The sequence below is a fragment of the Sorex fumeus genome, unplaced genomic scaffold (assembly GCF_029834395.1).
Source record: "Sorex fumeus unplaced genomic scaffold, SorFum_2.1 ptg000005l, whole genome shotgun sequence".
Classification (NCBI taxonomy): domain Eukaryota; kingdom Metazoa; phylum Chordata; class Mammalia; order Eulipotyphla; family Soricidae; genus Sorex; species Sorex fumeus.
Genome location: NW_026606062.1, coordinates 730,046 through 743,276, shown reverse-complemented (window position 1 = coordinate 743,276; position 13,231 = coordinate 730,046). Strand labels below are relative to the sequence as shown.

The 13,231-nt window shown below is 45.5% G+C and overlaps 1 protein-coding gene across 2 annotated transcripts in view; it reads left to right on the top strand.

The window, feature by feature from the left end:
• Positions 1 to 4,561: 4,561 nt before the first annotated feature.
• CUL3 (cullin 3) overlaps positions 4,562 to 13,231 on the top strand; it is a 102,528-nt gene continuing 93,858 nt past the window's right edge. The window contains exon 1 of one of the 2 annotated variants that reach the window (XM_056120821.1): positions 4,562 to 4,735. In XM_056120821.1, coding sequence (XP_055976796.1) covers positions 4,670 to 4,735 — 66 coding nt within the window. In that variant the 5' untranslated portion in view covers positions 4,562 to 4,669. The remainder of the gene's footprint in view (positions 4,736 to 13,231) is intronic. The other variant, XM_056120828.1, reaches the window with a different exon arrangement.

Sequence of the window (13,231 nt, the reverse complement as noted above, 5' to 3'; positions counted from 1 at the left end):
GATTCAATGGGCTGGAGCAATGGGGTGGGGGTGGGGCTAGTTTTGGTCCCTGGTATCCCAGGGTCTCCAGAGCATTGTGGGGAGGGACTCCCAAACCCAGAGCCAGGAGTAGCCTCTTAGCACTGCCAACTGTGGCCAATAAAATCCCACCCCCACTCCCGCCCCCTACCTCTCCCCAAACCCCCAAACACTGTAAAACAGTGCATAAAAAACTAGTTTGTTGTTGTTTTAGAGGTTACTTCATAAATATTTGAAAGATTCTGAATTCCTAGATAGGAATAATTTCTAATTTCTGGCTTGGAATTTGTCGAGAGTTGTTGCCAAATCCAACTTGGATTGGTGGCTTCCAAATTTTGAATCTGAAAGGACTAGATGTTTTTTCAATGTCAGGTCTCTCTACTAAAGCATCCACTTAATAAATATAATAAATAGTTCTGAAATGTAGCACTGTAGCACTGTCCTCCCATTGTTCATTGATTTGCTTGAGCGGGCACCAGTAAAGTCTCCCTTGTGAGACTTGGTGTTACTGTTTTTGGCATATCGACTATGCCACAGGGAGCTTGCCAGGCTCTGCTGTGCAAGTGGGATACGCTTGGTAGCTTACCAGGCTCTCCGAGAGGGACTGAGGAATCGAACCAGGGTCAGTAGTGTGTAAGGCAAATGCCCTACCCGCTGTGCTATCGCTCCAGTCCAAAGAGTTCTGAAATAAAGGAATAAATAGAAGAATAAATGAGCCATCAACTTCTTAATGACAGTGATGGACAAATTCACTTCCAAAAGATTTTTTGGTCTTTCATGGTTAACAGGAGATGGTTGTGATTCTTTCACATGCAGCTAAATGGCTTAAATGTAAGCTATATATGAAGAAAGGGGCTCTCCAACTAAATCAAGGGTGATTATTTGTTTTATAATTAAAAATATACTTTAAAGGAGAGGCTTTTTCAATGCTCTTGTAAGATCATTATCACTCATATGGCTAAATCAATTTAAAGAACTGTCTTTAAAAATTAACTTTCCTTGGTTATGGGGCTTAAATCGTTTTTCTTTAGTAAGATGATGGGGGCTATGTGATAGTTATTCCTTTTCTGCTTGTTTCTTTCTCGTGTTCCTGGTGGTGCTAAGGGCTTACTCCTAGCTCTGCACTCAGGGATCAGTCTTGGTGGGGACAATATAGGATGCTGGGGATTAGAACAAAGCATGCACCCTATCCCTTGTACTGTCTCTCCTGGCCCCCACTAGTTATTCCACTTTAGTACTTCTGTCTGACAACATTAAGATGCCAGCTTTATATTGGTGCTCAAGGTTTTTAAAAATTCTTTTGATTGTTTTTTGTTTTGGGGCCACACCTGGCGATGCTCAGGGATTATTACTGGTGATTCTCCGGAGATCATCTGTGATGTTGGGGATAGATCATATGGGATGCCGCATGCAAGGCAAGCATCCTATCCCTTGTATTGCGTTGGCCCCTGCCCTAGCATTTAAAAAATACTTTGTGTGTGAAATCAGAAGTGCTGGATACTGGCTTAGTTTTGAAATAAGATTCATTTTATAAAAGAATATTAGTATTTTCTAGGGCTGGAGCGATAGCACAGCGGGTAGGGCGTACGCCTTACAAGCGGCCAACATGGCCGACCCGAGTTCGATTCCTCCGCCCCTCTCGGAGAGCCCGGCGAGCTACCGAGAGTATTCGATACGCCAGACACAGTAACAACAAAGTCTCCAATGGAGATGTTACTGGGCCCGCTCGAGCAAATCGACGATCAACGGGAGGGCCTTTTAGTATTTTCTAGAAGCTACCTATTGCATAAAGGAAGACGATGACCTTAAGTAATCAACATAGTATTGGTCTACAGTTACCTGGTAGTCACTCTGTGCTGACTATTGTTCTCAGGACTTTAAAAATATATTAAATAAAGGGTGGGATGGGGGGGGGATGGGGGATGGGAGGGATACTGGGATCCGTGGTGGTGGGAAATGGGCACTGGTGGAGGGATGGGTATTTGATTATTGTGTAATTGAAAAACACAAAAAATTGTAAGTCTACAACTGTACCTCATGATGTCTCATTAATAATAAATAAATATATATATATTAAATAGTCTAAATTTCATAGTAGTCCAAGGTGGAAACTATTATTCTCACCTCCACTTTACAGATAGGGAACTCCAAGCACTGACAATTGAAACCTTGCTCCATAAGATATATGATACAGTCAGTAAAGTGTAGAACTGGCATTTAAACCAATGACTCCAGAGCCTATATTCCTTTTTTCTCTTAATACAAAGCCTTTTTTAAATTTTTAAATCTTATAATCACATGATACAAGTTTATTAATATTTTCATAATTGGAGAAAGTATAAAAAGTCCTTAAATATATATATATATATTTATGGAATCACCGTAAGATAACGAGTACCAAAGCTGATCATGGTTGGGTTTCAGTCATACAGTGCAGACAGAGTCTATATTCTTACATTACCAAAAAAAAAAAAACTGGGTCACATGATCGTCTAACCAATAGAAGACATCGGTTATCATATTCTAATGATTATGGATTCGACGTTCAATCAGCATAAAGATTATAAACTCCCATCCAATTACCTTTTCTTTAAGTCAGCCTTTCCCAATCTTACCTTATCAACCCGGTTCTGGATGACCTATTTTTAGCTTCAGCATGTACACAGATATTGCTTCAGGCAACGTCCTTGTTGCTTAAGCTCATGTTTTGATTAGCAAATACCACAAAACAAAATAAGAAAATGTTATTTCCAATAGGCCATTTCATCGGAGTAGGGGATGAAATCACAACATTAGTAAATCTAATTGTCAGCATTAAGTTAATTTCGGGCAAATTCGTCTTGTAGTAAACAACTAAATACTATGTTTCAGTTTTATTGTTTGTCAGTTAAAAAAGCAGCACACCCTGGCTTCCAAATGAGATACCCAGCCCAACAACAGGGCTGTATTAAAAAGAAATCGCAAACTTTACAATATTGCCCTGCGGAGTGAGAAATTTGCATACGACATCAAGTGGGCAAAGAGCTAAATTAGGAGGGGAGACTCCCAATTAATGAACAGTGAAACCTTTTGGCAACGACAGAAATCAAAGACGCTAACTTCCAACTTCACATCGAACCATGGCAAAGATAACTTTGGCTTTCAAAACCTTCCATACTGTCAGTCATGGTAAAAATGATGTAACAGGTTAAAGACAAGTTTAGTATCGTTGCAACTACTATTCAACCCCGTTTACCCAAATATTGCACCACAGTAAGGAACCTGTCGTTTCGCTTTAGTGACAACGACATTGGCTACCACTAAACGCTGAATTCCCCGCTTAAAAAAAAAAACCGTGGATCCAGAGGTTCTGGAACTTTTGCAAGTTGATGGGAATTCTGTGCATGAACACCACCTCTCTCCGTCTGACTGTCCCTGTGTGCGACTTCACCGCCCAAAACCTGGCTAAGCTTATACATCTAGTTTCCAAACACGACAGGTAACTCCCGCACACGCTCTCCGGTTTAACTTTTCCGGCGAATGCTCCGGTACCTATTTATTCGCCCGCCCTAGAAAACACCCGAGGAACCAGTTCGGAGCTAGACCGAACCGACCGCGGAGCCCACGCCCCGCTGGGAGACTGAAGCTTTCCCCGGCTCCCGCCCAGCCCTGCCCAGCCCCGCCCCGCCGTGGCCCCGCCCAGCCCAGCGCGACCTATCCCGCTCCCGCCTCGCTGGGCCTCGCCGAACCTGCCCCGCCCACCCGGCCCACGTGACCGCCGCTGCGCTCCACCAATCAGCGGCCACCTCCGCCCGGAACTCCGGCGGCGGCCGTCGCTCCCCCCTTTCAAAAAGGCAGGTGCCGCCTCCGGTTCCCCCCGAACCCCGCCCCCTTCGCCCAACCTCTCCACCCCGCCGGCCCCGCCCACGCCGCCCCACTCGCCGCTCTCCCTCCACTACCCCGCCAAGGGGTGGGGTGGGGGAGGGGGTGCGCCCCGCCCTCCCTCCCGCCCGCCCGCCCGCCCGCCGGGCCTTGCCCCGCCCCAGCCGGGGCAGCGCGCTCGCCGCCGTCTTCTCGCGAGAGCCGAGCGTGTGTGTGTTTTTTTTCCCCCCTCCTCCTTCCACCACCCCCCCCACGCCTCACGCCGCGGCCGCCCGCCTCCCCCTCCCGTCCTCCCGCCCCCCCCCTCCCCCCAATCTCTCCACTCTCGGGCTCTCCTCCCTCCCTCCTCCCCCCTCCACCCTCTGGGCCGGATCTCGTCTCGCTGAGGCGGAGGAGGAGAAGGAGGAGGAGGAGGACGTTCGGCCTGCGCAGTGAGATGTTTGTCCGTCGCCGCCGCCGCCGCCATCGCGGAGGAGCGCGATAAAAGGGAGCCGAGCCGGGCGTGAGGGGGGGGACCCCGCGGAGCCGCCGCGCCAGCGCAGCCCCCTCGGCCGAGCCCGCGCCGCCGCCGCCGCCGCCGCCCCCGCCGCCGCCGCCGCCGCCGCCGCGGCCGCCCAGTGGCCGGCCCGCGCCTCAGCCCTGCCCGGGGGCCGCGCCGCCGTTCGTCGTCGCCGTCGCCGTCGCCAGCGCCAGCGTCGCCCCTCGCCTGGCCCGCCCGCCTTAAATGTGACACCGGCGCCTAGGGAGCGCCACCCGAAGCCGCCGCCGCCGGGGAGGGGGGACGAGCACCATGTCGAATCTGAGCAAAGGCACGGGCAGCCGGAAGGACACCAAGATGCGGATCCGGGCCTTTCCGGTGAGTCTCTCGGGGGGGGGGGAGGGAGGGTGCCGGGGACCCCCGGGGGACCCCCCCGGGGCGGGGCGGGGCGGGGAGAGGAGAGGAGGGGGCGGCCCGGCCGGGCGGCGCACGCGAGGAGGCCCGGGCTGAACTCCCACCACCACCGCCCCCAGCGCCAGCACCCCCCAACAGGCCGCGGCCTCGGCCTCCCCTCCCCTCCCCTCCCCTCCCCTCCCCCCCACGCCGCCGGCCGGCCGGCCGCGGGGCGCGAGCCTGCCCGGCAACGGGGCGCCGCGGGGCCCCCGCTCGGCCGCCCTCCCGGGCCGTTCCCCGGGGGCCTCGGCGCCGCCGCGCCCCCGCCCCGGAGCCGGCCCCTCGCGGCGGGCGAGCGATTGAGCGGGCGGGGCGCGGGGCGCGGGGGCCCCCCGACTCGACTCCGCGCGCGCGGCGCCTCTCCCCGCGTGCGGCGGGGCTGGGGAGGCCCCAAGCCCGTCGCCCCGCTCCCGCGGCCGGCTTCCCCGGGACGCCCGGCACCCCTGCGCGGGGAGGGATTGGGGACCGGTGTGCAACTTTGGGGGAGGAAAGGAAAAAAAAAAAAAGAAAAAATAGACCAGGACACTCCCCCCCCCCTCCACCACCGCCCCCCCTCCTCACTCCTGCATCCCGGTCCCTTCCTCACTCGCCTCCCCCACCCCTACCCCCGGGCAGTCCCGGGGGGTCTACACCCCCCCCCCCAGCTCCCTGCACCCCTCTGCCACCCCCGGCAGTGGACAGGGCTTCCCCGTCGTGGCCGTGCAGTGGCCGCCGCGCATCTCCCCCCCCCCCACCCCGTGTGCCCCAGGACTTTTAACAAACTTGGGGCGGAAGTGGCCACGCTGCCCGCGGACAGGGTCGCGGCGCGGCCAGGCCAGGTCAGGGGCACCCCGTGGGTCATCACCGAGTCTCCCCCCTCCCCCCAGCCAGGCAGCCCCCCAGCGTGTGGCTCGCCCCGCTCCGTAGGATGATGTATCTGGTGCGTGCACACGTTTTCCTTCCTCCGTAGAAACTTTTCCTCCCGGGGCTTTTGAGCCCTTGGCTGTGTCTCGGGTCTAACTTAGGGTGTCATAGCTGAGCCCCGGAGCCCAGTGGCGAGCCATCCGAAAGGTGCTTGCTGGCGCGGAGAAACTGGACATACTTGCTCGTGTCGCTCCACTAGCAGGTCTCTCTGCGTCTAGGTGGACCAACTAGCAGTTGAAAGGAAGGGTTTTTTTTTTTTTTTTTTTTTTTTTTTTTTTTTTTTTAAGCGTACAACGAGAGAAAGATCTGCATCCCATCCCCATCCTCATCCCGGCCCTCCTTTCTCAGAGTCTTAAAACATTGAAAGAAAAAGGGGGGGGGGGCATGAACTCATTTTTTTTTTTTTTAATTTTTTTGTAAAGGCGTTCTTTTGTCTTAAATATCAGGGTCTTGGTTGAGCAAGAAACTGTCCCGGAGAAGGCTCTCAGACATCCTTAGCTTTGAAGGAAGAGTACATGTGATGCAGCTACTTGTGATTCTCACTTTATAAAGAAAGTGAGAAACGTTGATCAAAGAGCACTGATGAAGTTCCCTTAGGATGATGATTTCCCTTATAATGGAGCTGCATTTGCCAGTTTTGTGCGGGATGGTAGTTTCCCCTCTTAACGCACCTGGGATCACTATTGTCAGAATTTCAGGGTATTCGGAATTTAGCAAGTTCTGGGGAAAAGTGCTTTTCTTTGAAGTGTTGAGTTCTAGTTTAGATGACTGTGATGGGGAGTCGCTTCATTTGACCTTAGCTCTACTATGTTGATCATGCTACGTTAATATTGTGAGTAACCAGTTCTAGGTTTAAGATGTAGCTTTGTGATCAGTTCTTTGAGCTCTTTAAGAGAGCTTTGACTGTTTCTACCTGTGATTCCTTCATCCAAGTGAATACTGAGTACTTACTGTATGCCAGGCACTGTTCTAGGGCACTGTTGAGCTATATATCATTACTGCTTAAAAAAACCAGGGTTCCTGTTTTTCTGAATCTTGCATTGTTGGGTGGAAGTGGTAGTGGGGATTTAATTGCTCCTTTAGCCGAATAATACAATATTAGGTGCTAGTTTGACACGTAGTAAAGGAACTGATATTTTAAAAATAGCATTCTGTTTATGAGCTAGTTTGGAGCCCTTTCTGTCATTTGTTAGGGTATCTATCTCGCTTTACCTAAAAAGCTTTAATAAAGTTTGTGACTGATGTTGGTTTTAAGTAGTTAATATCTGCTATTTTTTTAATTCTGTGGATTTTTATTTCATAAGAATGACATTCTTAAATAGTTCATTTTGAAAAGTACTATGCTTTTTAACGTGTAAACTTGTAAGTCTTGAGCCCTTTTTGACAATGGCTTTATGTCTGGTATGATATTTCACTTATTTGATAAGTGTTTGAATGTTTATAAGCCATCAAAAATTTCTTATCAGTTAGCAATCTTTTATATAACTAGTTTGCATGAATTGCTAGTTAGAAATATTGCAGTTATTTTCATAAAAATTGAGTATACCTGTGTACATACCCATACTTGGCTATATTGCTACTTTAGTTCAAAATTTAAAGTAGCTTCACCAAAGGTCTCAAGTGCTGATTTTAGATTCTGTTTCATAAAATTTATGGGTAAATATGTTTGAGGAACTCTTTTCTTTTCATTGCATTATGAATGTGATGAGTACTCCTTAGAGGATATTTTAAGCTAGGCAAGCTTGTAGTTCAGATAGAATCCCATAAGTAAACTGAGGATCTTTTTAAATATTTGGGGTATGTATTTAGGTGTGCCTTTATTATTGTTCATTTGCAACAGGAGAAATTATGGCTTACCTCACCACAGTTTAATACACCATTTTGTATTTTAATTGGACCTTTTCATAAGATTTCCAGGGCTATATATTTTTTTAAGATGGAAAACAATTAGAAACTTTTTGTGTTTATAAATTTTTCATGAAGGAAAAGTATCTCAGTAATGTCACGTACTGTGCACAAAGTGTCATTTCACTTTTAAGTGTTTTTTTTTTTTTCCTTTTGGTGTGTGTGTGTGTGTGTGTGTGTGTGTGTGTGTGTACTCCAAGAAACAACATGGGCCACGAAGCTTTTTAAAGAGGCTGTAGCTGTGTTTAAATCTTGGGAGCTAAGATTTGAACCAAATCATGCTGCCTCCAAAGTCCCTGCTCTTCTTTCCTTGCTGTTGGAATGAATATGTCTCCTGAACTTTTGTTCCACCCTGTAGGTTTGGTTGTCAAGGCGAACCTTCTTGTTCTTATTGTGAAAGGCCTTTCCTCATCACCTTTATTATTCAGGATTTTGTCCACATGGGTTTAAAAAGTGATTAGATGGAGGGGATAATGTTTGAATGAAAGTGCTAGTATCTCTGATTTTGCTCTCTTGGCCTAGCAACTTCGGAATATGAGACATTATGAAAGTGGTTGTGTTTAAGAATAATCTGAAAGTGACTTCAATTAGTAGGTAGAATCTATTAATTGTCATGTTGTCATGTTGTCATGTTCTCTTCAAAATTCTAGGTGAACTTTACAGAACACCTGTTTGAGGACAATGATTGATGTGGAGGTTATCAGACGGAATCCACCACCATTTTTTTTTTCTTTTTGGGTCACACCCTGCAATGTACAGGGGTTACCTCTGGCTCTGCACTCAGGAATTACTCCTGACGGTGCTTAGGGGACCATATGGGATGCTGGGAATCGAACCCAGGTCAGCCGCATGCAAGGCAAACACCCTACCTGCTGTGCTATCACTCCAGCCCCAGAAAGCATCAAGTTTTAAGATCATTTCTGATGTTCTTACTAACACAAGAGTTTAGCAACAAATAGGACCAGTTGATGTCACTGTTTTTTTAGTTCCCTTGCTACCAGATTTGGAGGGATCTCTTTGAATTTCATACTAGGTTTCTTGTAGAGAAAGTGTTGCTTCCAACTACCTGCACAAGACATACAGAAAAGCTGAATAATAGTCTTGCAAATCATACAGAGTGAGGAATTAACTTTTAAATTTGTTTTTCATTCTCTAGTATTTTCTTGTAAACAGTGGAGTAAGCGGTAACCAATTCATCAAAGTATTGCTTGCATTTAGACTGATTATTCATTATGATAATACAAGGACAGATAATTGCGTTGTAGCTATCAGTACCTCTCTTTAAAAATGAAAAAGAAGCATAAGGTAAGGTAAGGTAAAGGCCCTCCCGTTGATCGTCGATTTGCTCGAGCGGGCCCAGTAACGTCTCCATTGGAGACTTTGTTGTTACTGTGTCTGGCATATCGAATACTCTCGGTAGCTTGCCGGGCTCTCCGAGAGGGGCGGAGGAATCGAACTCGGGTCGGCCATGTTGGCCACGTGTAAGGCGAACGCCCTACCCGCTGTGCTACTGTTTTCCCTGATCTTGCTAGATTGCAGTTCAGAAGATGTTAGAAAATAATTCATAACAATTATTAATTCAAAACTATTCTAGTTACATAGGATACAGTGTAAGAATTTGCTCTTTCAAATAATTTGTCGTGGTCAATTTATTTAAATAAAATGGGGAAGCTTTATATGAATATTACTGATAAAATTTTAAGTAGTAACAGATTCTCTAGTTCAGGAAGTTTATATAATTCAGACTCAGACTAACTCTTATTTTTGAGACCGGAATGATAACGTTTTGTTATTTTTTTATTCCCCCTCCAGACCTCCCCATGACCAGGGATTGAACCCAGCATCTTATATTTATAAAGCATGGCCTGCTGTTGGCTGTTATTTTCATTCTAGATTATCTGGATGTTCTTTATTAAAAAAAAATTACTGCGCAGGGAATTGCAGAGAAATACAGTACTCGAGTTTTCTGGTGGGGTATTTTTTGGTGGGGGGGAGGTTAGACTTGCATTCTGTTATGCTTAGTGCTTATTCCTGGCAGGGGTGGGGGTGGGGGCCGCATATGGTGCATGCTAATTGGGTGGCTGCATCAAGGCCTGCCCCTCACTCTAATTTGTCTGTGGTCACTGGGCACCTTGTTTGGGTCTCTTGTTTTCAGTAAGGGTCGTGCATGAACTTGAACAAACTTTTAATTACTTTCCTTATTAACTCATTTATTGAGAATTTGTCTATATCTTGTTTCAAGAAGCTTAACTACTGCATTCTGAAAAGTTGTGCTATTTGTGTCAGCCCCTTTCTTTCCTTTCAGTTGCACATCTTTACTTATTTTCAACTTCCTCCTCTTAGAAAAGCAAAATGTTTCTTTTCTTGTCTGCCCAATCATGGTAACTACCTTGCTGTTTCCCTTAATGACCAAGTGTTAAAAAACCCATCTCTTTGGGCCACACCTAACCTTGCTTAGGGGTTTATTCCTGGCTCTGCTCTCAGGACTCATTCCTGGTGGGCTTAGGGGTGATGGGGTCAAACCCAGGTCCCCTGAGTGCTAGGCAAGCTCCTAACCTGCTGTCCTCTGTCCAGCCCCGCCTGTCTCCTAGGTTAGAAATGATTTTCTTTAATGGGGCCATCACTTTTATTTTATATTAGCCTTTGTTTAGCACCAATATTCAAGAAAATTATACGACTTAATGAACTCCTTATTTTGTTTCCTTATCTTTAGGATGGAATGTATAGCATTCTTTCTCACATATTGTGGAAGATTAAAAGAAATAATGTCAGAGAGCGTTTTCTCATAAATAGTGGTAATCAGTCTTTAAAAAGTTCCTGGTGGTAAACCCAAGAATTTTCAACTGAAATTCATTGAGCATAATTGCGTACCTAATTACTCAGATGGCTGTATCTCTATTTGCGTATGTATGTGCATTTTGGTTTTTGGTGCCTGTACCAGTGGTGTTTAGTGTTTACTCCTGGCTCTGTGCTTCGGGATCACTTGTGGCAGTGCTCAAAATTGAATCAGGTTCCCCACGTGCAAGGCAAGCAAGCACCTTTCCCTCTCTGAAATTTGTCCCGCCCTAGGACATTTATTTCAGAGGCTTACCAGGACTGAGAGGTCTACTGGGTAGTTAATCACTTAAATTTATCTCTCTAGCCATTCAGCATAGTTAATATGTTGCCATTTGTATAAAAGTCTTAATTTCTGAGCACTGCTTTAAAGTCATTAGTCATTAATCTAGCTTTTCAAAAACATTGAGTAGTGTATTTTTGCCCATTTGCTCAAGTTGATGCAGTTAATAGAAATTGAAACTGCTACTGTAGTTTTCTGTGCTCCTAGTGCAGAGTCACTGCTACTAGAAAGCACTTCTTGGGGTCTGAGAGAGAGTACGTGGGTAGAGCCAGTGCATGACCTACCTGGGTTATAACCTGGGCTCTGCATATGGTCCCCTGAACACCACCTGGAGTATGCCCTGAGCACAGACAGGTTGGGCTTCAAAACAAAGAATAAAAAGCAGCCCTTAATTTTGTCACTTTTAAAGTAGAAAATGTAAATAAAGCTTAATTTTACTTCCATTTATAGTACTTATAATTTTTTATTGTTAAACTTTTTTATTGAATCACTGTGAGATATAGATCCTTACGAAGCTGTTCATGATTGGATTTCAGTCATACAGTATTCCATCCCTCCACCAGTGTCCAGTTCCCTCTGATCACCCCCCCACCCCCCACTCCCTGCCTGCCTACCTGCCTGCCTCTATAGCAAGCACTTTTCTTCTCTCTTTCTCCCTCCCTCCCTCCCTCCCTCCCTGGCATTGTGGCTTGCAACATTGATAACTGAAAAGTTACCAAGAATTTCCCTTTACCTTTTTTATTACTACTTTTTAAATGAGAAAGATTACTGCTAAGCAAATAATAAAAGACTTAAAAAGAATATCTTGCCTAGTTTAATACGAGACTCCTTTAAAATACTTTTCTATAAAAGCAAGCTGTTTTGCTCTGCAGAATGCTTGAACATACTAATTTTAAGTATTTTTAACCTAAAGCTGCTCTTTACAGAGCAGCACTTTCTGTATGCTGGATCCACTTGGATGTAATCGGGAACATGTTTTCTTTTGTACATCTAGTTTATTAATTATATGAGAAGTTGCGGTATAAGATCATTAACTATAGTTGAATGTCTAGTTTATGTTAGCCTTTGTTTTAAGGTACTTTGAACTTTATCTCAGATCCAGACCACATTCTTAAATGTTGTCACTCCTGTTTTGAACTGGACCTCAGAGAACTGGTAAAGTATGTATGATACTAATTTTACACCTAGGAATGGGTAGATTGAAATCCCAGGTGTGTCTGACTCAACAGTTCATGTTCTTCTTTTCATAACATCACACTGCCTAATTACAGTCTGTTGAGAGCTTGCTCCGTTCTGAAATACCTTTTAGGGGGTGGGGGATGGCACACCCAGCAATGTTTAGGACCTACTCCCACCCTGTACTCAGTGATCAGGGACCAAACTTACGGGGTGCAGGGGATAGAACCCTGGTCACTCTCTGCAAGGAAAGCGCCCTATCTGCTGTACTTTCTTTCTCTCTGGCTCTGACATAGTTCGCTTCGTTAATAGGACAGCATTGGAAAAATAATTCTAAGATTACTATTTGAATTATTAGCTAGAGGCAGATCCACAGATTTTGAACCTTATTCAAAGTAGTACTCTATGAAAATAATTTGGAATTAGTTTTAAGGACTCAGAAGGACTCTTTGCAAACTTAAGCCTCACTAATTTGTATTCTCAGAGACCGCAAATTATAAGAACTCTGAATCAGTATATATTATTCAGTAAAACTTGACTATATAAATTGTTTTAAGGGAACCTGACTTTCCAAACATGCTAGCACCATGCTATTTCCCTTTTAGCCAGTCTCTTCAAGTATCTAGGCTGTTCTTAAAGGAAACATATGAAGTCCTTTTGTATGGACTTGAATAGTATAGTCAAAATCATAACCTAGAAATTGACTTTCATTAGTTCATACCTTTCCATTTTAAATTGTAAAGCCAAGAGCATATTTTTTTTTAAACTTTGTTTTTACAAAAATTTAAGCAGATGTTTAAAAAGTATTTTCTTAAGGTTTTGTGCTTTTTAGCTGTTTAACCTTGGATTCTAAGAAATAACTTAAAGTAAAAGATCGGATACTATCGGGGAGGGGTGGGGAGCCACACCTGGCAGTGCTCAGGGTTTCTGGCCCTGTGCTCGGGAAGCATGTGGGTTGCCAGGGATTGAACCTGGCTTGGCTGTTTGCAAGGGAAGTGCCCTTCCTACTGTGTACTATAGCTCTGACCCCAAGATCAGAAGCGTGAAAAGAACTCACTTCATGGTATATGCAAATGAATTGTAAGTGTTTGGGTGGTCTTTTGGATGAATGTTATTTCTAGCTAAGTAAACAAGTAATTTATTTGCACTTTTATTCATTTTTAAATTTTGGACAGCTCAGAGGCCTATTAGAAACTCTTCTGATTTAATAGTGTGGAAGTAGAGGGTTATAGGGTAATTTACCAAATATGAGGCATATGCTCATGACTTACATTTATGAAAGAAAAAGGTAAAGGGTAAAGGCCCTCCCGTTGATCGTC